Raw genomic sequence first — 25,149 nt, 5'->3', positions numbered from 1 at the left:
AGTTAACACTGCTTTTAGTTACATAAATACATGTGTGTGTGTGTGTGTGTGTGTGTGTGTGTGTGTGTGTGTGTGTGCACAAGTATATATAAACACAACCTGCTGAATCCAATTTGTTGGTGATGTGTATACACTGTTAAGGCTGATCACTCTACCTTGGACAATCAATAAGGGGACTCTTCCCTGGGAGAGGCTAATTATTCTTTTCCCAGCAGTCAATAGTTTCTTGTAGATCTTTCTCTAGGGGTGGGACCTCAAGAAATTTCCCCTTTCCCATGTTAACATGTTCACTGATGTTGTCACTGTTCCCTTTTTGTCTATGTAGCCATTTCTAAGATAGACTGGTCCACAGCAGACTTCCTAGTATTCTGGCTCTTACAGTCTTTCTGCCTTATCTTCTGTGATGTTCCCTGAGCAGGAGCTATGTTGTAGATATATCGGTTGAGGCTGGACTCTCCAGGCCTACAGACAGTCTCACAGGTGACCACACTACTAGGAGAAGCTGCCCTAGACGGCTAATTGTGGTTATATGAAGTGGTGGGATGAGTTGAGGGAATTTGTTCCTTCGCCTTTTTTTTTTCTTTTTTCTACTCACCAGCTCTTCTGTAAGCTGTTCGTATTAATCCTATAAGGAAACAACTTAACTGGCTATGTAAACTAATACGGGAACTTTGGAAGCACTGAGAAGTGGTGGCTATTAAAAAGCTGGCTGGCGAAGGGGGGAGGGGAAGGAATTGGCTCCATTTCTTTTCATCTTGCTGGATAATAAAGCACTTACCCTGGGAGGATAAACAAAAGACCTGGAGTAGTTTCCCTCAGTCATAAATAAATGTTGCTCACCCCCAACATTGTGAAGAACTGTTCATTGAATGAGTCAACTACTGGGTTATTAGTTACTTTTCCACAGTGTTGACAAAACGCTAGGCAGAAAACGACTTAAAGGAGGAAGGGTTTGTTGAATCTTATCGTTTCACACCAGCGGTGGGGAGGGCATGGTGAAGTGCTCCTACAATGGAAGCATGGTGCGCCGCTAAGAGACCACAATGGACAGTGCACCAGTGGGCACCTCCCTCCCCCGACGCAAGGGCCAAACCCCCAGCAACCTACCTTCACCAGCCAGGCCTTACCTCCCAAAGTCTCCAGACCTCCAACACTATCACCAACTCCATTAACTAGAAACCAAACATTGAAAGCATGAGCCCACGAGGGGCATTTCCGAGTCAGGCCACAGTAGCTGGCACCTCAATACACACAAGTTTCTAAAGAAACTGTACGTTGGACCCCTGCATGAAACTGGTAAGTAACACCACAAGGATAAAGGAAGGCCAAGAGGTAGGAAGAAAAAGCGAGAATGTTGATCCGTCAGATGGAATTTGCTCGGCATCTTCTTTCTACATTGCAGAAAGTTCAAAGTTGCAAACCACGGGCCGAAAGCAGTCGGTGTCAAGGAGCCTAAAGCACCTATTTCATTCCTCAAACAAGTTTGTGAAGACCTTGAAACGGTGGGTCCTAAACACTTTGTCTAGGAAGTCTGAACGCCTCAGGAATGAACTAACTAGAGTTCTAAGTGGAAACCTAGTGGATGCTATGTATTTTTATTAGAGGAATGAATTCTCCTGAGAATTTGGGCAAGATACCAATCTCTAAGTTCTAACCAGTAAATGTGTGATACATGGCAAAAATGTTTCTAGATGTAGTTTCAATTCAGCTTACAAAATGTCTAAAACTACTTTTATGTGTATATATAATTATATACATATATTTAATCGTATATGTATATATATATAACAACAATATATTTAATTAAATACATATATGTGGTATATGTATATAATTTCCTAAGACTCAAGTTTGGTAAAGTAAATAGTTGAAGACTTCTCTTTCTTTCTCTTTTTCTTTGCAGAGGACTCTACATAGCCGTCATATTTTATTATAAAGACAATATGTTAGTCACCAACGAAGATCAAATACCAATTGTCGAAATAGACGACTCTCACACCAGCTCTATTACACAAGATTTTCTGTGGTTCACGAAGGTACACTGAGTTCTCATTTCATTTTTTCCCTACTTTGCACCCGGGTTAACACACATAAATCTCTGAAACTTTAGTTGAGGGGGTCTCTCACGATCAAAGTTTGGGGATGTGAGTAAATTATCTCAAAGATCCCTTCCAGCCCCAGTATGGCCCATGCTGTTTTTTTTTTTAAAGGCCAAAGTAGTGTCTCCACTACATTTTCAAAGCAAAGAAGCGTGCATCCTGTCAGATTGTGTCTCCACTGTTCAGAGTTATGGGATCATTTGGCAAAGACTAAAATGTAGATCTGACTGTTTCATTAGCATTCAGATCTTTTTCCAATTGGACAGAGATCAAAAAGTTGTTTCGTGTGTATCTGAAAATGGACTGAAGAACAAATATCAGGGCGGGGGGTGGGGGGGTCAGGTTTCCTTTTCCATGCTTTGCTTTGATGCCACAACCTAAATCACTCACTGGCTCGGAGGATGATGTGACCTCGTGGCTTCTTTTGCAGCTGTCTTGTATGTGGGAAGACATCAGGTGGCTAAGGCAAAGCGTGCCTATCTCCATGTCCTCATCCACAGTGTTGCAAACTCGCCAGAAGATGCTCGCTGCCACAGCCCAGCTACAGGTGAGGGACCGGGCTTGGGCTCTGGAAAGTGTCTTTAAACTTGAAGTGCTCATATACCAATCCTACCCAAAAAGGGGCTCCCTTCTCTTCCAGATCTCTGGCCACAGGAAAGGTTTCTTGGACAAGTTGAGCTCTGTGCCTACTCATGGCAGACTTTGGTATGGAATCCTAAACCAAGAGTTCGCCATCTGATAATAGTCAACACAGGGTTTCTTCAAGGGCTCATTGTCATCGCCTATAGAACAAGGGACTTTGGCTAGCGACTAGAGGAGCCATGATCTTCTGTTGGAGGGTGTGGAAGAGAGCAGAGAGCAGCAGGGGTTTGGGGCAGCTTCCAGGTGTACTGTTTCTGAAAGGCCTGTGTATGTTATGAAGCTGGGGGCCTTAAAAGGACCTTGAGCCTCCATCAGGGATGTGACCGTATTTACAGAGCTGTCTCTTAAAATCTCTAGAAATTTAGTGAGCTGGCAGGCCCACGCCAACCATGGTATGAAGAAGAGTTCCTAAGAATCCTCCAGCTCCGCCCCTATCTACAATTGCAAAAAAATTTCTCCTTTTGAATCCCTGCAATAATAACAACTCATAACAATTACCATGTTGCCAGGAAAGGCTACGTTTACCCCTCTTCCCCCTTGCTACACGCAAGCGCCTTCTCAGCGCCTTCACGGATCTTAGCAGTGTTCTTCATTACAAATCACTCTTGAATGAGCATCTCCTCCTATGACTTGAAGAGAAGTTCATCAACCTCGGCCATCAGGTCCGGGCTACATTCAGAGCACCCCTGTCATCACTAAGCCACCCATCTTCCAAACTGGTTTTTTCCCCCTTTAAGATAAAGAACATTTCTGAGAAATTCAGCCCCTTTACTAGCCCACAGTCCAACTGGGATATGCCTGAACATAGTAGGACTCACCATAGAATTTCAAGCAAAAATTTTTGTCATGTGTCTATTGGAGTCTTGAGCAATTCCGTGTGCTGTGAGCAAACTGAGAAGGACAGGATGTGGCTAGCCAGTATAGTCAGATGCTGAGAAAGTCCATGATGGTCAGTGTGACCCTGACCACAACACTCTTGGATTTCCTCACTCCCCAATGCAAACTTCTGTTCCCACCATCTTTTGAGACTATTTCCCTCTTTATCAAGCTGAGATTCCTTGGTACATCACAATCACTCCTTGATTTTTCTCTCGAAAAAAGTATGTAAGCCCAGACCAACTCAACATGCCTACACTAAAGTAATTTCACCTGGGTTCTGAAAAACAAAATAAACAAACAAACCATACGCATGAAAAAGACAGATTGTTTTTTCTACAATGCACACAACCACAGTTCTCACCTGGGATGCTATCTGGTGATGCCGCTGCATTTCTGTAGCAACTTGCTTTCTCAGGCTATAAAGAACTATTTAAAGTAGCTTCCTCATTCTCCCGCGTTCCTTTCTGTTCCCCACACACTCCATCCTGGCAACAGGTGATAATCTCACTAGTTCTCTTAAGAGATGGAAGCGGTTTTCCACCACTAGATTTTCAAAACCTGCCCAGACCTCGGTCTTTTCTCCCCTGTTCCTACAATTCATAGGGCCTCGGCCTCCCAACTAAAGACGCTCTGAATCTCATTTCCTCTGTCCTCATTTTCAAATACTCATCTCAGTGGCCCATAACCACCTGTAACTCCAGGTGCAGCTGAACCCATCACCTCTGCTTCCCATGGGCACTGCATTTGTGTGTACAAACTCTCACATGGACACGTATATGTGGTTAACAATAATGAAGAGTGGTTTTCCATTAATTTATTTATGTATTCTCTTTACATTCTGACCGAAGCACCCCTCTCCTCTTCTCCCAGTCCCACCCTCACACCTTCCTTTCTCCATATCCCCTTCTGCTTCTCTAAGGAGAAGGGGAGCTCCCTACCATGGGTACCAACCCACTCTGGCACATCAAGTCACAGCAAGACTAAGCATATCCTCTCCCATTGAAGACAGACAAGGCAGTCCAGCAAGGGAAGCATGGTTAGAGTTCCAAAGGCGGGCAAAAGAGTCAGAGATGACCCCTGCTCTAATTGTTAGGGGTCCATATTATGACCAAGCTTACAGACTTTAAAAAAAAAAAAGCCAGGCATGGAGAGGTATACCTGTAATCCCAGCACTTAGGGAGGCAGAGGTGGACAGATCCCTGTTGAGTTCAAGGCCAGCCTGGTCTACAAAGTAAGTCCAGGCCAGCCAAGGCTACACAGAGAAACCCTGTCTTGAAAAACAAAAAACAAACAAACAAAACTCAGCTTTAAGTGACCCTCGTGCCTAAAGTGCCCTCACACACCCCTTCAGCTCCCAAATACTCACTTTCCACTTCTCACACTAACTCTCCTGAAAGACTTACTTGTGCCCCTCTTCTCCACTTCCCCCATCAGCCCTACTAGCAGGCCTATAACACTGTGCTGTCAGAACACCAGTCAGCAGTGCAAAGCTGATCTGTAGGGCTCCTCATCTGCAAGATGGGGCTGAAAGTGTGGGAGTTCCAGGAGGTTTGCGGGGGGTGGGGTTGGGGGGGGGGGAGAAGGGAAGGTGGGGCTACAATCAAGTAATATTCCTGAGAAACAACCTAAAGAAACTTCAGGAAGAAGGAGGGACCAAAACTCCAGTATTGGCAGGAGGAGGAAAGAGAGAGTGAGGGTTTCTTTTCTTGTTCTAAATAACTATCCACTTTTACACCTAATTTTGTGTTCTTTAAGAGAATCCTCAACTGTGTAACAGTCCCTGTGCGACTTTTCTCCATCCCTGGCAATGTCTCCGGCATCACTAAATCCAAAGGACACTCGTGAGTGGAGACTGACACCTAGCAGAATTTGAGCCGCCTGGCCCCACTCTGCTTTTTGAAACTGGCACATTCTTTGGCTTCCGTAATGCCACCCTCTCCTGATTTTCTCAGGCTCTCTAGTCTGCCTTTGTCAGTCTCTTCTGCTAACTTGCATGCCATTTTCTGTGTAGAATCCTCTTCTTTTACCTCTTTGCTTTGCTAATTCCTACATACCCTTTAGGTCTCGGCGTAGCTTAACGTTTAAACTTTATCAGAGAGCCTTTCTCTGAGTTCATAATTAGGTCAGTCTCTCCCACAGTACCTTGTAGCCTTCACTGAGAACACATGATTGCCTCATTGTCTTTCTTCTCCCCTTTTCCAGCAGTTTGCAGTCTCGCCCTTCTGGCTTGCTCCCCCATGCATGCTCTGAATCGCATCTGTCTTCTCCTATCTTTATTTCAGAACACTCTTCTCAGACTGGAGTGACAGCCCTAAGTGGCCTGCTTAGTCTGTGAGAGCCTGAGTTCAAAGGTTGTCTGTCTGTCCTGGCTATCACCAAAACGTTAATGTCTGACACATGGTAGAATCTCATTCTAGGTGGCAACTAAGAGTGTTTGTCAGTCCAACCCCATATACCCCAAAAATCTCACTTGAGGGAAATCTATCTAGTCAAGAAGCCACAGAAGCATCTCTCAGAAAGCTACTTCCAAGATCCCTCTGCCGGCCATCACAGTAACCAGAGAGAGCCTCATAATTCTCAATAAACGCCCATGCTCCCAGTGCCCTCCGCAGAACGCGAGCCCAGCTGTGTTTTCTCCCCTCCATCACACTGCTGCCTGCTTAAACAGCACGTTCTATCTTCACCTGTCTTATGTTCTCCACATAATGCTCTCCAGAATGAAAATGTCTGAGAATACCTTTTTTAAAAGAGGAAAGTAAGGTGGAGAAAAACCTTTCAAGAGAATAAATGGAAAATAGCATTTTAGGTTACTTTACTAATCAAAGTTTATTTGACAATGTTCTGAGGAAATTATAAAGGAACGGCATCAAATATCCTTAAACCCCATTGGCTTGCCTGAATTCTCCTCTTCTTTCCAGCCTTACTGCAATAGACTTACTACTGACTTACATCGGAAGTTTCCCAAAACTACGACTTCTCTTCCACTCTGAACATTCTCGAACGCACTCCCCGCATGTCTGCCAGAGTAGCCAATCTAGAAGGTGTAGGCCATGGCATTCCCTATCTTAGACTCCCTCAACAGTGGCCCAGATATTTTGTCATAGAACACAGGGCCTTAATGACAATTTGGCTCATCAATATCCGCAGCACACTGGTTCAATGACTTACCCTCTGTCATAGTACATGCCAACTGTTGTGCAAGTTACTCCTTGTTTCTTATTTATTCTGCGCAGTTAGCTCCCCTTTGAATATTTAACAATATTATAGGACCAACTGCTTTCATTTATTTAACAGATTAGATTAAGTGCGTCCCAAACTTTATCTCATCCAGTCTTTTAATGAGAATTTAGTATTACACAATTTAATGAGAATTTAGCATTACTGATATTCATTTAACAAACGATAAATCTGAGGTTTAGAAGTGTCAATTTATGCCCAAGGTCACACAAATAGGAAGTAGCAGACTGTGGAATCAAGTCTGTATGTGAGCAGCTCCCACTGCTTCAGCATATTATTGTGTGTTAATTTATACACTGAATAAGTTACATACATTACAGTAGAAAGAAAGAGTGGAACTCTAATCTGCATTATTTGAACCCCAATTAGAAGTAGCTTTAGCTGGATGTGGCACACATTTTTTTTTTTAATGCCAGCACTTGAGAGGCAGAGGAAGGCAGATTTCTGAGTTCCCTTGTCTACAGAGAGTTCTAGGCCAGCGAGGGCTACAAAGAGAAATCCTGTTTTAAAAGGGGGCGGGGGTAGGTGTAGCTTTACATTTTATTTGAAAAGAAAGTGAAGCGTTGCTTAATTAAAATTATCTAAGCAAAAAGTATCAATATTTTGGATGAGAAAAATTCAAGATGAAAAGGTCTCTAAGTGAGCAAGCCCCCACAATGTTCCCTCTCTCAGGAGAATCTCAGGATGACTCCTTCCTAGGAGGCGTCCCCCTCCACACTGAGAGCAATCTACAATACTTCTCCTGGAAAGGCAGTGCAGGTTGTTTTACATTAGACGGTCCTCCTCCACAGTTCTTAACGAACACCAACAGGACAACAACAGTTGATACTGTTCTTTCTTATTTTTTCAAGCAGAAAAAAAAAATCCCAAATTTTACTTTTTTGGTCCCTTCTGGACTTAACTCTTCGTGGCATCTCAAACTGAACACAGTCCTAAGGATGTGCTTCCTGGCTACTGCTGACTGCTAGTCATGGAGGTCTTCTGGCTGTGCCCTAGATGCACTCCTGCTGACCATCATATGGGTCTCTCGGGGTCAACAGCAGGAGCATCAGGATCCAGCGCTGCCTAACACAGCACGAGAGCTATTGCCATGATCTGTTTATCCTTTAAGCCCAAAGGAGCCACTCCCCACTTCCCACAAAGTATTTTTAAATGGAGAAAGAATACCAGGACGACTTTTAGTCCTTTCTTATTCAACCTATTAGAAACTTAGCCAGCTGGATATGGTAGCATACTCCCTTAATCACAGCACTAAGGAGGCAGTTGTAGGCCTGCCTCTAAGTTCAAGACCAGCTTGGTCTATGTAGCAAGTTCTAGGCTAGGAAGGGCTACATAGTGAGACTTTGAAAGAGAAAAAGAAAGAAAGAAAGAAAGAAAGAAAGAAAGAAAGAAAGAAAGAAAGAAGAGGAGGAAGAGGAGGAAGAGGAGGAAGAGGAGAACAGAGGAATGGAGGGAGGGAGAGAGGGAGGGAAGGGCAGATGACAGTAAGCCATCAAGAGTTGGTTTTATTCATAACTATGGCACTCCAGTGTTATTGCATTGTGAACTATGTGTGACGTGTTAAAGAAAAGGAGTGGTAATTCAACTTCCACTGAGTTCTTCCCATGCACCGTGCAGAGGACCTCGAGACATAGAAAGGAAGGAACCATGCCTCTGAACAGGTGCTTCAGTCACATGTAGTACAGGCAGACACATACTAAGAACTTTGCACACGAGATGGTAGGGAAAAATCCAAGAGGATGGTGGATCCCACCTGAGATAATATGGACAGCTTTCATCACTCCGATGTACCTGAAAGGGACAATTTAAGGATCTTTGTTCTCATTATGGAGCCTGCAGCCAGGCATTATGAAGAGAGAGAAAGAGATCTTAGAACACTCAGCCCTACATGGGAAGACTCCACCAAATCCCTCTCCTTAGAGCCCAGTGACCCCCTTGGAAGAGGAAACAAAAAATAAGAGCCAGAGGGGCTAGAGGACACCAAAATGCAAAGTCCTATAAATGGCCATGAGTAAAGCTCATATGGACTCACAGAGACTGAGGCAGCCCACACAGGGCCTGCATGGATCTGCACCAGGTCCTCTCCATATATGCTATGGCTTCCGGTTTTTTTAATGAGATTTTTTAAATGTACAAAACAAGTGAGTCTCTAACTCTTGTGTGTTCTCTTGGGCTCTTTTTCTGCTATTGGTTTCTCTTTTCCAACATAGATGTGATTTTTTTGTTTTATCTTTCTATATATTGTTTTGTTATATTTTTAAAATCAATAAATGAGTAAGTGTAAACCTTTAAAAAAAAAAGATTGCTCTGCCCCACAGTTTCAGAGGTGTGAGCCTAGTTCAGCTGATCTGCTGCTTGATGCCTGAGGCAAGACGGAATGGCATGGCAGTATGCACATGTAAAGGGGCCGCCTGCCTCAGAGTGGCCAGAAAACACAAAACACCTGAGCGGCTAGGGACACCACACACCCTTCAGAGGCATGCTTTCAGCCCCTGCTTCCCCCACCAGGCCTCCTTTCCTAGTTTTCATTAGCTCCAGAAACGGCATCAAATTATGAATCTCTCAACAGAAGAATCCACTGCTTAGATCAGTGCCATCGTGATCCAGTCACCTCACAATGAGTCTGTTGGGGGGCTATTCCATGTTCAACCTTAGCCGAGTTTAAAAAAAAGTCTTCCCAGAGAATGTGGAACTGGGATGGATCTAGAAACTATAACTGGAGACCAGGAAGAGATTCCAACTACAGCAGATTTGTAAAATCCCATATTCAACAGGGTAGCAGGCTTGAGAGTTTGTGGGACACATTTTCACATGTTGCTTGATTTAATCTCCTGAGCACTCTGTGAGGTAAGGATTAGCCAAAGTGATGCCTAAACTGTAAGGATCTTTCATTTAAGATGGTGACGCTCAGGACTAGAGAGAGTAAACAGCCTAATAGTGAATGGTGGCCAGCCCTGAAACTCAACACCTGTGTGAGTGAAGCCTTAACAGCTGTGGCATGCCAAAACCAACTCATCCACTGGCTTGGAAACCCAACCGCTAAGTATTCAGAAATTTTGAAGGTTTATTGTTATGCCCAAGGTACCTTGGAGTGGAGTACACTATGGAGACTGTCACTTATAGCAAACCAGCCACCCCACTCCTTGTCCTTTTGTTTGTTTTGGCATGGCAGTTTGCCAGCAAAACACTGCTTATTTGGTAAAGTAGTTATAGTAGAACTGTAGGGCTGCGTGGATGTAGACTAAGAATTTACCAAAGAGGCTTTTTTTTTTTATGATATATAAGTATTTGTTAGAGAAGACAAATCAGAATAATTAGGCTACTTAAAAAATAAATTTTGTCAGTAATTATTTATGAAACTCCTTAGACATTCTGTGTCTAATCTTCATGAAGAAACATACAAGGCTTAAAACACAGTTCCTATCTATGAGGAAATAGTCCGTGGTCTGACATTTGAAAATTGGCCAGTTGGCTCATTTAATTTTAGGTCAATCGTGTCATTTTTACAAATTCCAGTTCTACATCAGCTCCCACATTAACACGTCATCACATCTTCATACATGTGTGTTCACCCAACACACACACACACACACACACACACACACACATGCACACGTGCGCGCGCACACACACACTAGCTAGGAACTCTGTAGTGGCTTATATGGGGCTTGATCCTAACCATCTAGAACTCTTGTCTAAAGATGGTCACCCCTTTCAGATTTGCACAGTTTCTGTTTAGTTTAATAACCCACCGTCAGCACTTCGTATTTCATGTAGCATCCTCCTTTTCCCACTTTTCTAAAAGTATTGTCCACCTCTGTTGACAAAGTCTATAACCAGTTTCAACAAAGCTTCCAGTAGACAGAACACCCTGAGATGCAGATAAGTCAAACCAGGCCAATCCTGATTAAAGAGCCTTGCAGGTACTGCACAGTCATCTGGGGACCTCCGTACAATGTGCTGCATTGTCAATTCACGTCTTCATTTTAAACAACCCCACCTCATACTAGCTTACTGGAGATCTCTTGAAAACTCCACAAGTAGCATACTTGAAATGTCAGACATTTTTCTTTAAAACATCTGGGATTCTCTTCAAGTGCTGGTCTCTGAGGTTTATGTGCTGGTGTGCCTCTGTGGGCAAAAGATATTTACAGATATTGAATTTGCTTAAAAAATATAACATCTGTGCCTCTCACTATAATCTTTTCAGGCTCACAGTGAAGCGTTTTCTTTGAGCTCTCTGTTAAGCACATTTCTGTAATGCCACCTACCCTAGGTCTAAGTCTGAAAATAAAAAAAGCAAACAGCTCCTCAGAAATCCGGCAGTTGTTCAGTGTCTTTTGTTGTGGTTTTCTTGCTCTGTTTTACAATATCAACTGAGCTACCAGCAATCTGTTGCTTTCTAGAACTTACTTGGAACGCACAACTTGGGAAGACTCTACTATGAACCCATTAAAGATCGTCATGGCAACATCCTCATCGTCACCATCAGAGAAGTGGAGATGCTTTATTCTTTTTTTAATGGCAAATGGATGCAGATCTCAAAACTGCAAAGCCAGAGGAAGTCTCTGTCAACACCCGAGGAGCCAACAGCCTTAGATATTTTACTAATAACCATCCAGGTATGTAGGATTTTTTTTTCAGCTTCCTGATCTTTGTGATTCTGATACATTTATGGCAGCTCCAGTACAATATACCAAGAGCTGGTCACGTAAGTGGTGATGCAGCAGAGTCTTGAGATGCGCCACTGATGAAATTCTACACATAGGAATGATGCTGTAGCTTATGGTCACTGATGTTGGTCTGCAACAATCCTAAGAGTGGACACTCTAAAAATGGCCTGACGATTATACTGGTAACTTTCACATCACTATGACCAAATATCACCCAGAGAAACAATACAAGGGGGGAAGGTTTATTTTGGCTCACAATTTAAGAGTGCCATAGTCCATCACAACAAGAAATGCATGGCACACTGGCTCGGCCATGGTGAAAGGAGCCTGAAGCAACAGCTGTTCATATTGTCACAGATCAGGAAGCCATGAGTAGATGGAACTAGGGTTTAGGTGAGACCCTCCTGTAGCTACTTCCACCCGCCAGGTCCTGTCCCCTGAAGGTGCCGTAGTCCTCCGAGATTCTACCAGTTGGGGACATAAGCAATCAAAATATGAAATCTAGGAGGTACAATTCAGATTCAAACCTTAACACTGATGAACCAGTGAGGAGAATGGAGGCAATCAAGTAGGGAGCCTGCAGGGATGTTACACACATTAACTCAGTACCAGGATGGAGTATGACAGTACAGGACCACACATATATATCCAGTCTTGCTTGTTATTCGTAACACTCTCTTAGGACAGCAAGGTAAAACTAAATACATTTTAAGAATGAGATAATTGGGGCTCGAAGAAGTTAAGGGCAGCACACAGAGGTTGACCGGGGGAGGCTAGTGAAGCTTTGGCCTCATTAAGCCCTTCGTTTGCACAAGCCTTTTTTAAGGCCCACAGCACTCCAGCAATTAACATTTAAAAGTTTGTAATTTTTTGTAGCATTCCTTTATTGGGGAGAGGGGGTGTGCCACAGTGTATACATGTGGAGGTCAAAGGGCAATTTTCAGGGAGCAGCTGTCTCCTTCTGGCTTGTGCATCCCAGGATCCAACTCAGGTCATGAGGCTGGAAGGCGAGCACCTTTACCTGCTCAGCCAGCTGCCCAGCCCTATATTCTTTTTCTGAAAGAAAGGACCAGAAACTGACTTAGCCTCCAGTGCTACAAGGCACAGAATGTGGCTCTAGACACAACAGCAACAAAGTGCCAAAACTCATACACCTGATGCAGGAAGGCTTCTTCCTTCAGCTGTCAATCACATGCTGTGGTATTACGGGGAGACTGGAGAGTAAATACTAACTTAGGGTTTTAGTGAAGGGTGGGAGACAAGAGCTCCCACTAACCATCAGAATCTAAACCAGAATTCACAGTCTCATATCTGACAGGGACTTCAAGCTGCTTCGTTTTCTTTCTTTCTTTTTTCTTTTTAAAAAACCCACCGATTGTATAGAACTCACCAATTAGGTAGAAAAGCTGTGGAAAACATCTGCACTGACCGTGGGAGTGCATCTACATATGAATCCGTTCTGACCAGCCAGGAAGGAAGAGCCCTGTTCCACACAGACAAACCCAACCTCAGCCACAGGAGCTATTCATGTTCACCTTAAATACCTTATTCACTTTCACTCCTAAGAGGTGTCGAGTGCAAGAATGAGCCTGGTTCACTACTTGTCCTCATCCAAACCATCACAAAGTCCAACACGACAAAGGCAATCTAAGGGGCCAAGGCCAATAGCTCTGGATTTGGGTTCATGGGAAATTGACAGAGTGTACGTGCATGTGTGAAGAGGGTGGGGGCAGGGAACACAGACACACTCATGGCTCCTCTCTTCACCTTTTATAAGCAAGTGCTAAAAGAAACATTTAAGAAATCATAATAAATTTAGTTTTTACAGGGTGACTAATACACTAATCCCCTATAGGGATAAACTGGGGTCTGGGCTACCTTTGCTCCTAGAAACACAGGCCCCAGCATGATATAATACCTGGTTTCTCCGAGACTTATTACATTAAAAATGTGTTACAGGTGCAGAAAAATTCCAATCTGCTGAAAGCTTGTTAGAGAAGGAGACCAAAAATAGAGGCGGGATCAGGTTTCCACACAGATCCAAGTGGAAAATTCCCCCCCACTGACTGGAGCATTCCTGCTTGATGTCATTCCCACCCACCCCCCTCCCTTCTCCTTTCCCCCACCTTTTCTCTCCCACCTCCCATGCAGGTCTTATGCTGGACAGGAAACAGAGAATACTACTCTTAGGGTTAGTAGGCAAACACTGAAGACTGGAGACGCAATTCTATCAGGAGTTGGCTTCACCAGCTCAACACGATGGCTGAGCTAGACCTTGGTGGCCCGAAGATGGCTGGACACGTCCCAAGGGCCAGCCACACTCTCTTCTCTGAGAGAAGCTAGGGATATAAAGCATCCCAGGGGAAGTTTTGGCTTCTTCCTGGCACCTCACAACACACTCTAGGGTAGCCCTTTGAAACTAGGGTGACTGGGTAACATTCCTATCCCATCCCATCAGCTGTGCAGCCAGAGGGAGTTATTCTTCAACCCCTTGTCTCCTTTTCTGCAGAAAAACTCTGCCTTGCAGGACTCTGACAGAGATGAGGTGAGCTAGCATATAAACACCAGGACAGTAATGAGGACAATACATGTTCATGATCTTTTTTTTTTAATCACAACTCCATTGAAGATAACCCAAGCAATCCTAGGTTCCCCTCAGATCACGTCCAATCCAGCTCCCCTGCTTTCCTGGGGAGACCTCTGCTACTGGTCATCCCTTGAGGCGTTTTATCATCTCATCTGCACTTTCGTAACAAGTAAGAAACACTATGCCAAAAAGTATATAATTCACAACTGGACATGCAAAACAGGTGAGGGCTTCGACAAAATCTTATCCCACAATTTATTAATCCCTGGGGCCCCCCCGGGAAACTCCAACATCCAACTCCTCAAATTCCCAACCTTCTCAAGTCCCAGGCTTCCCAAAATGGCTAAATAATTCTGTGTCCAGGCCACATATGAAGATAAACATTTCAAGGAAATAATGTACCAATGTCATATTATCCAAAACATGAGAGAGGGAAGATGGAGGACTCACAGCCCTGTACCCAGCCTGGAGCCCTTCCCATCCCACAGAGTAAATTGCTACGTGCACTCTGTCTCCTTTCTTCACAGGCTTTCCTAAGGAAACTCGACCACCTTTGCTTTCTGCTTCCTTTCTTTAGGTCACTGCTAGGTGCCCAGTGCATATTACCTCTTCCGCCTTTTCGGTTGTCTTACCTGCACATCCCTGCTCCCTGCCCCCATCTGACACAGTTATCCAAAAGGCAATCAGAAATGTCAGTGGAAAAGAACTAACTGGGATAAAAGTAAGAAACAGCTGAGTTCACCCATGTGGATATAAACACTGTTCATTCATAAGCACCAGATGACAGAAACAATCTCCAATCTCTAATAGCCACTAAATGGATGAACAAAGCAGGGTATAGCCGTGTGGTGGGAAATGACTCGGCCATATAAGTTAGTGCAGTATAATCCATGTTACAGGCCAGATGAGCCTTGAAAGCACCACACTAAGCAAAAGAAGCCAGATAGAAAATATCACAGATTATGCGGCTCTACTCATATGCTCTGTCTATAATAAGCCAGATCAATGAGACCGAATGCCCGGGGCAAGGGGAAGGAAGATTGGAGAATGGTAAAGAACATGAAGCTTCTTTCTAGAATAATTAAAAGGGTCTGAATGTTAGAACTGACAGCGGCACAGCATTGTCAATATGTTCAACACCAATGAGTCGAGCGCTTTATGAAGATGAAGTTTTTGAGTTATGCCTCAGTTTAAAAGAAGAAATGGCAGATGTAATAGAAACGACACTAGTTTACAGCCATCCTTCCATAGGAAGGGGGCAGCCCCCAGTCAGCCCTGGGCCACCTGGTATACAAACATGCTTCCATAGTCAAACATTTTCCACTTTTTAAAAGGAAATGTGGAATTTAGAGTAAAATTCCTTTATTTCTAAAAAGCCAAAAAAAAATTCAGAAAATTTAGATACTTTCTGGTCAATTGGTCCTAGACCCAGAGCCACCACTAGCCACTCCTTTGTGACCCCTGCTCTCCTACACAATTGGCTTCCATGCCTTGCCCGGCAAAATAAAAGTCCTATGCTTACTGGAAAAGCAGTTGCCTAGTGTTCCTTTAGCAGGCTCTTATGACAACTGACCAATGAGGATGGACTGGGTGGAGGACTCTCAGACCCCGTATCAGCAAGACCCAGGCCCAGACCTCACCCACCCCTACTTTTCACAGCCATGTTTTTTCAACATCAGCTAGGTGCCGGGCTCTCTTTTAGGTGCTATAGGAAAATCAAGTGAGTAAGTCAAGGTCCTTGCTCTCAAGGAGTTCAGCCAAGGGAAGGAGACAGACTTGTAAACAAATCAAAGTAATAGAAGGCAGGATTAAACCAGACCCTGATAGCAGTACAAACGGTGTACTATGGGAGCACACACAAAGCAGCTATTAATTCTGCCTGCAAAGATCAGGCATTGCAGAAGAGGTGGCATTGGGCTGAGCCATGAGGGGAACCTAAGTTTATCAGATGGAGAAAAAAAGAGCCATAGAAGGGTGGGGGGTGGGGATTAACTAAGAGAATTCACAGCACAGAGAAGAGGCAGGAGCGGGAAGGCCAGCGACAGCACCCCTGAGTTCACAAGGGCCTCACACAATCTTCATATGGACGTTATTAAGCTGATTAGGAAAACTGGCTCAGCACTTTCTCCCTCACACTGGAACGTGGGGAAAAGATAAGTCCTGTTCAGCTACCTCAGCGCCCTCAACAACCTTGCAGAATCCCTGACATGTAGGTGTGGTGCGCTGTGTAAAAGAGCTAGACCTGGTAGTGCAAGGTTACTGGGCCTGAGGCAGGAAGGATCCCAAGTGCAAGACAAGTCTGGGTTATAGTGAGTTCAAAGCCAGCCTCATCAAGTTACTGAGCCCGTGTCTAGAAACACAAGTAAAAGAGAAGGCTGAGGATCCAGTTCAGTGCCCCAGCCTGAGGCTCCATCCTCAGCACCACATAAGCAAAACACAGAGGCAGCAGTTGGGACCGTTCTGGGGAAGAAAAGGCAATTCATTGTGTCTAGAGACAGGGGACACAAAGGGACAGGAGTGATGGAAAGGAGGGCCTGGAGATGCAGGTTAGAGGTTAACCCAGGTGACAGGCACTCAGTTCGCTCTTAGAGGCCTTTCTAGTACTTTAGATTACGTGAATGAGACAGCTTTCTCTTCCCATTCATTTTTCAGGCTCCAAAAACATTCTGACTAATAAAGGATAAATGACTATGTAAAGACACAAAAATACATAGTAAGTGCTCGGTAACATTCTTTTTAAAAATTGAATGAAAGAGCGAATTACTCCATCCCAAAGTGGTGTTGGTTTTTATGTAACCACAGTATGTTCCTAACTCACTTTTGACCCGTGGTCAGTTCTGACCCCCACATGTTTTTCTCTAACACCCTTACCCATCCTATATTTGTACCCTTGGGTTTGAGTCTTTACAAGCACATTTTCTTATTACATTTCAACCCTAATTATGATAGGCGTATTTTTTCCAACGCAATGGGTCATTCATAGCTTTATTGCTATTTTCCAGAAAATCCAAACCACACCAAATTTTGGTCCCACAAATTTGATACACACATTCTTGATTTGCTTTGTCCAGGATGTCAATAAATGAGCTGAAAACGCTGGCCCTTTGGGCCAGCCTCTACTGGGCTATCACTCAATCTGTCTACTATTCCCATATCATCTTCATTATCCACAAATATTCAACACAGGCTTGTTAAAGCAATGTGGTCAGGAGTCTGCTTTTGTCCCGGTTAGCTCACGAAGTGGATTACAGTGGAGGCTTCACACTGCTCTGTGGACCCCTGTTTTGTTGCTATTGGAAATGAAAAGTGTCTATTTGACTTTCTCTTCACAAACCCATAGTGACTGCTCTTCGGTGCCTCACGATTGCCTAACTAGCTGCAAATTGATTGTGTGGTGGTTCCTTTTCATTTTCCCCCAAAGATCAATAATTTGAAGGTCTTTAATTGCCAGGGACGTCCTGTGCTATCCCTACTTCTCTTGCAAAGACAGGCATATTTGTCCTTCCCTGGTCTTTGGGGACTTTTTCAGTTCCATGAGGTCTCAAAGATAATGACCTGGCTCTACAGCCACATCTGCCTGTACCCCTAGGGTCTATGTCACCAACTCTGCTGATCTGAATACTTCTATTTTTCCTTCTCACATTAACCATTTACCATCCTTTGATGTTGTTAATTTCCCAAAACAATAACCTTGACCGTACTCTACGAGTCAACTACTTCCCTGTAATTTGTTTGGAATTAGACGTAGGAGAAACACTACTAAATTCAGGCTCACCATCCCTGCATCAATACTAATCTTTCTTCATCTTATCAAGTTTTTTCCTTTTTTTTTTTTTTTTTTTTTTTGCCAAGTGCCTTTTGAAAGTTATTTTAGACTTTGTTTTTATGTATATCTAGATGTGCCTGTCTCTCAGTCCTTAGCTTGTCCCTGTTCTCTTATTCTGTTTAGAGCACTGACCTCCACATTGTACACTAATTTACACGCAAATATCCCTGTCACAAAGCAGTTAAAAGAAAAACAACCTTCTCACTATTTTTGTTGTCTAGTTCCAGAAGAAGGCAAAGGGGCTGGGTGTAGTTCAGTGTCAGAGCACTTGAGTGTGAACAGGAGGGGTGGATCTGGGCTTAACTCCTGGTGGTGCAAAAAGAAAAACAGAAAGGGGAAAATGTCTCAGCCAAGTTCATTTAGTGGCTCTATTCGCCTGTTACAAAACTGAAGCTGGTCCAGCGAGATGGGTCTGTTCACTCTCCCGCCTTTCTTGGTCTCCACGGAGGCGGCATCTCAGCATGTGCTCCCTTTAGGGTGGGACAGCCCAAGGGTGATGGACAGGACAGAGGGTATGATACTGAGAACCCTGCAGACAGCAGTCCTCAGAGGACTCATTCCATCAGAGAGAATCCGTCCAGGAAGCCACCTTCCTCTTCTATAAAGAGTTCTGTGAGGTTCAAGTGTCTGCGTTGGTCTTAATTCTTACGTTTAGTGGTAAAAGTTGGTTCCCTCAATTTTCCTCTCCTAAAATTCAATTCGTCTTTCTTAACATTGTTTTTAGTTGAAAAGCCATAATTATAACCATTAGCTGAGTACAAAGTGATGCTTTCATACGTGTGTGCATTGTAAAATAGTTAAATCTGATTAGCATAGCTATCGTCTCATTTACTTGTCATTTTTTTGTGGAGATACATTTTAAACTTGCTTTTAAGTATCCCGCCCTTCCTGAAAGCCAGCCTAGAAGCAGCCTACAGAAACCTTCCCCTACGATCAGGTACCTGACTCATCGCTTTTCGCCTTTTCCCCAAACTCTATTGTCCAAAGGCTTATATGGCAGCTGCGTCTGCTAACACAGGGAGTGGGGCCTGGGAGAACATCAGTCATGTGGTACCTGAGTTTCTGCAGCTGTACAGAGAGGTAAAAGTCATAACCCACAAAATCCCCTGAGAACTGATTGCAGTAAACGAAATCCGGTTCGGCCAAACCCTTGCTCTCACCTTGGCGTGCCCTGCCACACCAACAACTTCATTCGGCCTGTGGGACATTCTCATATGACAATGTAATGCAAATTCAATGCAAAATCATTCCATGTCTTAATCTTGTAAAAAAAAAATTAAAGAGTAAAGGAAAGAAGTTTTTGAAGCTTATTAATAAGGAGAGCCAATCAACTCAGTCAAAGTCATTGACCATTGAGGATCCAGACACATTAGGACGGTGAATGACTAAAGAGCGTAAAATGAACAAGGTGTTTGTAAGGATGTTACTTGCGTATCAACATTTCAAAGGCTGGGAAGACCTGGAGCATACAAAGATTTGGAATGCTTTCCTTCAACTTGTTTCCTTCATAATGACACTGGGAAAGTCAAATATGAAAGTGTCATCAGCTACCATACAATGGGGTTTAAAGTAGCAACCAAAGGAAGAAATGCTCGGCTCATCCTTTCTTCGCTCTTGGAATTAGTGTGCAATTACAAATGCAACATAACTAAAAATGGTTTTAAAAAGTTAAGCGAACCACTTGGTACTCATATTTCTAATTTTTTGAAATAAAGAATAAAAAAATTTAAAGCCACTTACTACTTAAATGCTATTGTAAATCATTTTCTTTAAAGTGGACTTTTCTACCTTAATTATCCTAAAAGTAAGAGTAATGTGTGTTGTCAGCATTTACACAGACGAATGTTTATTTTTCCACAGCTAAACTATAAGCCCCCCCCCAAGGACAGATGTTGTGAATTCTATCTTTATTTAGTATCTGCCTCCCCTAGCAGCAACCTATTCCCTATCACAACCCACAAACTTACCCTTGGCACAGAAATCTGAGAAAGAGAAACATTCAAGACATATATTAAAGACTGATTGCCTGATTTGGAGAAGGAACTTTCCTGCAGCTGAGACTAGCTGTAACCTCAGTACCCCACCTCCGCCGCCCCTCTACTCATGGAGGTACCTGAGATTTCCTACCTCATCGGGTGCAGCTCCTTCGCTCATAACAGCCGCCGCCCCCCCCCTTCACCCCCCCCCCCCCGCGCGCGCCTGGAAGACCGGGTTTAGAAGAGAGCCCTGTGGAATGACTATCTGCTTTCGGTTATCTCACTTTGCCCTCCAGGATCTTCTCTCCTATCACAAGAGGAGTCATCAGCGTCTCCCTCCTGGACTGTATCTGGGGTACCTAAAGCTATGTAGCTCTGTGGACCAGATCAAAGTGCTCGTAACCCAAAAGTTACCCAACATTCTCTGCCACGTGAAGATCCGTGAAAACAATAACATCTCCAAGTAAGTGGTCCAGAGTTGGGATTTTCCTTCATCGCGTGTGTCCAAAGTCAAGTGCTACCTGCCTATCAGTGTAGTGTCCCCGGAGAGACATTTCGAAGCAAGATAGATTCCTGGCGCCTAGGATAAAGGTCAGCCGGAGTAGCAAAACTATTACAGGGAGACGCTACACCTCCACCGTGCCCCCTGCCTCACTCAGGGTGCTTTATGAACAAAGACTTACCTTGGCATACCGCTGCCCCATCATCCTTCCTCGCCACTGGAATAGTTATACCCTTTGTGCTCTGTGTTTTTCATATCACAGGTGAGGATGGCATCTGGTGGAGCTAACGCTTCTCCCTGAGCAAAGGAGCCCCTACCCACTCCTAACTCTGTCTCTCTACTTTTCGGACCTTACATGCTTCCTACACGGCTGACAATTCTCTAGGGAAGAACAGAAGTAACAAGGCCCAAACTTTCAGAAATGTCATCTATGGTTTGGCATTTGGTGAATCACTTTCCTTAGTTTTGAGACAGTTGCCTCGTCTTGGTAATCAAGCTCAACTTTATAACTAACCCTAATAGTAGGCCTCTCATTCATCGACTGTGATGACCCGAATTGTGTTCAGCATGAAAATAAAGAAAAAGGAGGAATATATAATAAAAATAAAAAGTCTTCAGATTTCATTAGGCATCAAAGAATGCAAACTAGATTCTCAAATTCTTTACAAATATAGATTTGCTTAACAAACACAAATTTTGGTGCTTTAAAATTTGGTGCCTGCAGTGGCAAGACTTTAGTAACTTCACTGTCTCACACGGTTGCATGAGCACTGCTGGTGACAATGGAGAAAGCGAGTGAGGTGGAAGAGATGTGGTCATCTCTTCCAGTCCTCACTGGCCACCATACTCCCTTCTTCCCCTTATCAAGTGCACCTGGACTTTAAGTCTGCCCTCTGGTGGTCATTTCAACAACCAACACTTGGTATCTTCGGAGTCTTTTCCAGACAACCACAAGGCTCCGCTTTGAGTTGACTGGACAATGGTCATTTGCATCTGTGTCTGGGTTTGTGTCGTAGAGTCTTAGTCGCCATCTTTTAGTAATTATGTGGACACATTTTTCCCTTTCCAAGGTCCCAAGATTCACTCGTACAAAAGGCTGCACCAGCCTTCCTTCTGCGGATTGCATCCATCCCGCCATATTCAGAGCCCACACTCACTAGCACGCACTGGGGACTTTCTACTTTGGTTCCAGACCCCATTTTAGCAAGGTTGCCCTTTAAGGTCCGTGTATATCAGGGTAGTCATAAACTTCTAGTTGTGGATCAGTGATGAGAAAAAAGACCTCATTCCCAAGCAGGCTCTTAAGGATTTCCATTATTTGTGAAGCGAAAAGTATGCCCAAATTGCAATTTTTTTTTTCTCTCTCTCTCTCTTATTGGAACAAATGATAGATTTTTCCATAGTCTTGTCCAGTATGAGGCTTGAAATGAAACAGATCTCTTAAAAACAGAAACTTTTCTAAGAGGCGGGTTTGAGAGCGGTGGGGGTCAGTTGATTGACTTGTTTGTTTGTCTTCCTCTTTTTTCCCCCCTAATGAACCTCCTCCAGCACAGTCAATTTAGTTTTCTGACCCAGACACTGGAGCCCCGGCTGTGATGAACCTTTGGTGAGAGCCTTCCACAAGGAAGAGGAGGGCTTTCCTCTACTCCCTAGCCGGCTCTTGAGAGCCCATTACTGCTCCCTGCAGAGCTAGGAGGAGAAAGTGGGCCAACTGAATGTGTTTAGAGACTTGCGCAAATTACCTGTGGAAACAATGTTGCTGGTTGCCCGAGAGGCATTTACCTTGATCTTTTGAAGAGTGGCTTTTGGAGGACCAGCCAGATGGTCTTCCCTCCCACTGCCATTCTTTCCCCTTCCCTTCTGCTTGACATTTGGAAAAGTTCATTAGGAGCAACTATAGAGCACGCAGGATGAGGACGCAGATGACTGGTTTGGGAGGAGGAAGGAAGCAATGGTGTGTGTCCCCTGGTTCCTTTTATTGGAATTGTCTGGTGTTCCTGTTTGTGATTCTCCTCAAACTTTTGGAAAGGGAACGAAACCAAAATAGCCCCCATGATTACAACAGGCGAGGGCTGAACTGTGCCGTGTGGTTTGTTGCCTGAGCTGGATCGCAGTCCTGTGGTTAGCCAACTGTGGGATTAACCAGTCGATGCCCCTGTGGTCCAACGTGGGCTCTTAGAACTTACAGAGATGCGCAGAGGCAGGAAAATAAGGACAGTCAGGAAGTGACTACACACCTGACAGCTTTCAGTCTCAAAAGCAGAGCCATACAAGCCCAACCTATTGTTCAGAGGGACAGGTGCTTTGGTGGGTGAACTAAGCTGAACTCAGAAATAGCCATCCTGAACTCCATTTAGGTAGCAAAAGGTTCAAGTTGCATAAATAGCAATTTTAACCACTGCGAACTGGCTGTTCAGGTTCTGGACATACACACCAAAGAAAGTTCCGAGCTGGATTCTGAGCTTTTCTTATATTTCTAATTTTAACTTGACTCAACATACAGAGAGGAGTGGGAGTGGATCCAAAAGCTTTCTGGCTCGGAATCTATGGAAAGTGTGGATCATAATGCTGACTGCCCCATGCAATTGTTCTTCTACGAGCTCCAGATGGCAGTGAAGGCTCTCCTGAAGCAGATCAATAGACCTCTACACCAGGTACCGGGCTTTGCCATTTTATCTACTTTTTATGGTTCGTGGAAACTGAGTTGTGTCATAAAACATACTCAAGAGGCATATATATATATATATATATATATATATATATATATATATATATATATATATGTTTATTGTCGCTTATTTAAATACCACTCTGCCTGTACATGCATGTTTTGAATTTAATGCCTACAGCTAGACTTGGGCTATTCCCTGACTCCTTTTTTCTTGTTCCGTCATATCTACCTCTTCCAAAGTTCTCAGGCCCCACCACAGGGCCCTCTGACCAGGCAAGGGAAGACCCTCTAGTCTACCCTGAAGGACACCAAGATGCAGTTTCAGGACAGCATGAAACACGAGAGTGTATACGGATATGCATGCGTACCCAAACAACAGTGCAGTGGGATACACAAGCTACTTAAGACCAAAGGAGCAATCACAGGACTTAAAACTTTCGTGTTCTCTGCTATTAACGAAATCATTTTTCAAGTGAAAATATGCACACCTATCTTGTATAAGTCAGAACTCCAAGGGAAACGGTTGGCGTGTAAAGAGTAAACGTGCTGTAGGCTGTCTAGTCGGCTCTGTCTAGTTGCTATAACCTAGCAGCGTGCTGAATTCAGGGGTGGGGCTGTCCTCTGTTTGGTTTGCTTTGCCTTTGTTTGACATCCCTGCCCATCTCACCACAACATGAACACGGAACACGAGAGAGCCAAGTGTATCCTGTGCTAGGAAGATCGTGACAGCACAGTTCTCTTTTCATAAGAGAAAGAACTACAAATTGGCCACATGAAGGCAGGGGGATCCGTCCGAGATTCCAGAAGCGTCTGTCTAGTAGGACTCTCCTGGTTTTAAGTCTGTGCAGCATAGCCGACCCAAACCTGCCAACACTCATACAGACTAAATTGTAAGAGGTGCTAAAGATGCTAGGGTAGCCACTGGATTATTCCAGGGGTGGCCCTGTGCTCACAAGGAGAAAAAAACCCCTAAGAACATAGCAGCTCTCCTTGTGACAGGAGGTACTATTAAAGGGCTTTTTGGGCTTAGCAGGCTGAAGCAGCTCGTATTTCACTGGTGACTTGGGCTACATACACATGTTGGGAGAAGGCTGCTTAGCTGCATAGCAGTGCATACAACATTTTTTTTAATACTTGTAAATTTTTCTCAGTCCTTGGCCAGAAACTACATTTTTCCCCCTTAACCAACTTAAATTGAAACTAGTGGATTTTTAATTCAATCCATTTTTGTTGCTTCGTGTAATTATATTCATCATTTTGAAAAGCCCACAGAATGCAATCATTTTCTGCTTTTATAAGAAGCATAAATGTTGTTTTCAGAGTTTATGTGGAACATTACTGCCTTAAATCTTGATTTTATATAGCATTATTAAATGGGCTGAACCCTAATATTTATGTTGTATAAAAATTCCAAGCTTGAAGTTGTGTAATTTTGTTAGATGTTTTATGCCGGTTTGGTGTTGTTTATGTAAGTGCCATGTTGTAACTCTCCTATTTTTCCTCTGCGCGTGTCCCTCTGCAGGCAAGGAACTTCCGCCTCTACACACAGGAGGTGTTGGAAATGGGTCACAATGTGTCCTTTCTTCTCCTGCTCCCTGCCTCAGACGACGTCTGTACAGCCCCAGGACAGAATAATCCTTACAGCCCACACTCAGGGTTTCTTAACCTCCCTCTTCAGATGTTTGAACTCGGTATAGTAGCTTGTTTCACCTAGAAATATTAACCCAGCCTCCTTATAATAAAATCACAAAGTGATATCTGTTCCCCCTTGTCCCAGTGGAGGGTCAGTAAATCACATGATGGCTTTGGCAACAACCCTTCCGAGGACTGTGTACAAGTGTGAGCAAAAGCGAGGCTCCGAGACCAGCCTGAACAGTGATTATGGAAAGCTAGCTAAGGCCCAATGGAGAGGAAGAAATTCTAAACTGAAAGTTCAGTTATCAGACTTACTTATGACCTCTGTCCCGACTTCTTAGAATATAAATACAAGAATGATGTCTTCATGAAAAATGCTATCCCCCTCCCTCCCCTCCTCCTCCTCTTCCTCTTCCTCCTTC

The 25,149-nt window shown here is 43.9% G+C and overlaps 2 protein-coding genes across 2 annotated transcripts in view; one reads left to right on the top strand and one right to left on the bottom strand.

Moving 5' to 3' along the window:
- The window catches only part of ANKFN1 (ankyrin repeat and fibronectin type III domain containing 1), a 405,102-nt gene that overhangs the window by 343,190 nt on the left and 36,763 nt on the right, over window positions 1–25,149 (top strand). The window contains exons 11-17 of the mRNA XM_084750198.1: window positions 1,403–1,502; window positions 1,904–2,036; window positions 2,530–2,646; window positions 11,264–11,479; window positions 20,216–20,382; window positions 22,925–23,075; window positions 24,615–24,783. Coding sequence (XP_084606324.1) covers window positions 1,403–1,502; window positions 1,904–2,036; window positions 2,530–2,646; window positions 11,264–11,479; window positions 20,216–20,382; window positions 22,925–23,075; window positions 24,615–24,783 — 1,053 coding nt within the window. The remainder of the gene's footprint in view (window positions 1–1,402; window positions 1,503–1,903; window positions 2,037–2,529; window positions 2,647–11,263; window positions 11,480–20,215; window positions 20,383–22,924; window positions 23,076–24,614; window positions 24,784–25,149) is intronic.
- Window positions 1–25,149, bottom strand: part of LOC311579532 (uncharacterized protein) — a 461,287-nt gene that overhangs the window by 406,081 nt on the left and 30,057 nt on the right. The gene's annotated exons all lie outside the window — the stretch shown is intronic.

The sequence above is a fragment of the Acomys minous genome, assembly GCF_964271855.1.
Source record: "Acomys minous genome assembly, chromosome: 12".
Lineage (NCBI taxonomy): Eukaryota > Metazoa > Chordata > Mammalia > Rodentia > Muridae > Acomys > Acomys minous.
This window is presented reverse-complemented; position numbering and strand designations above follow the sequence as displayed.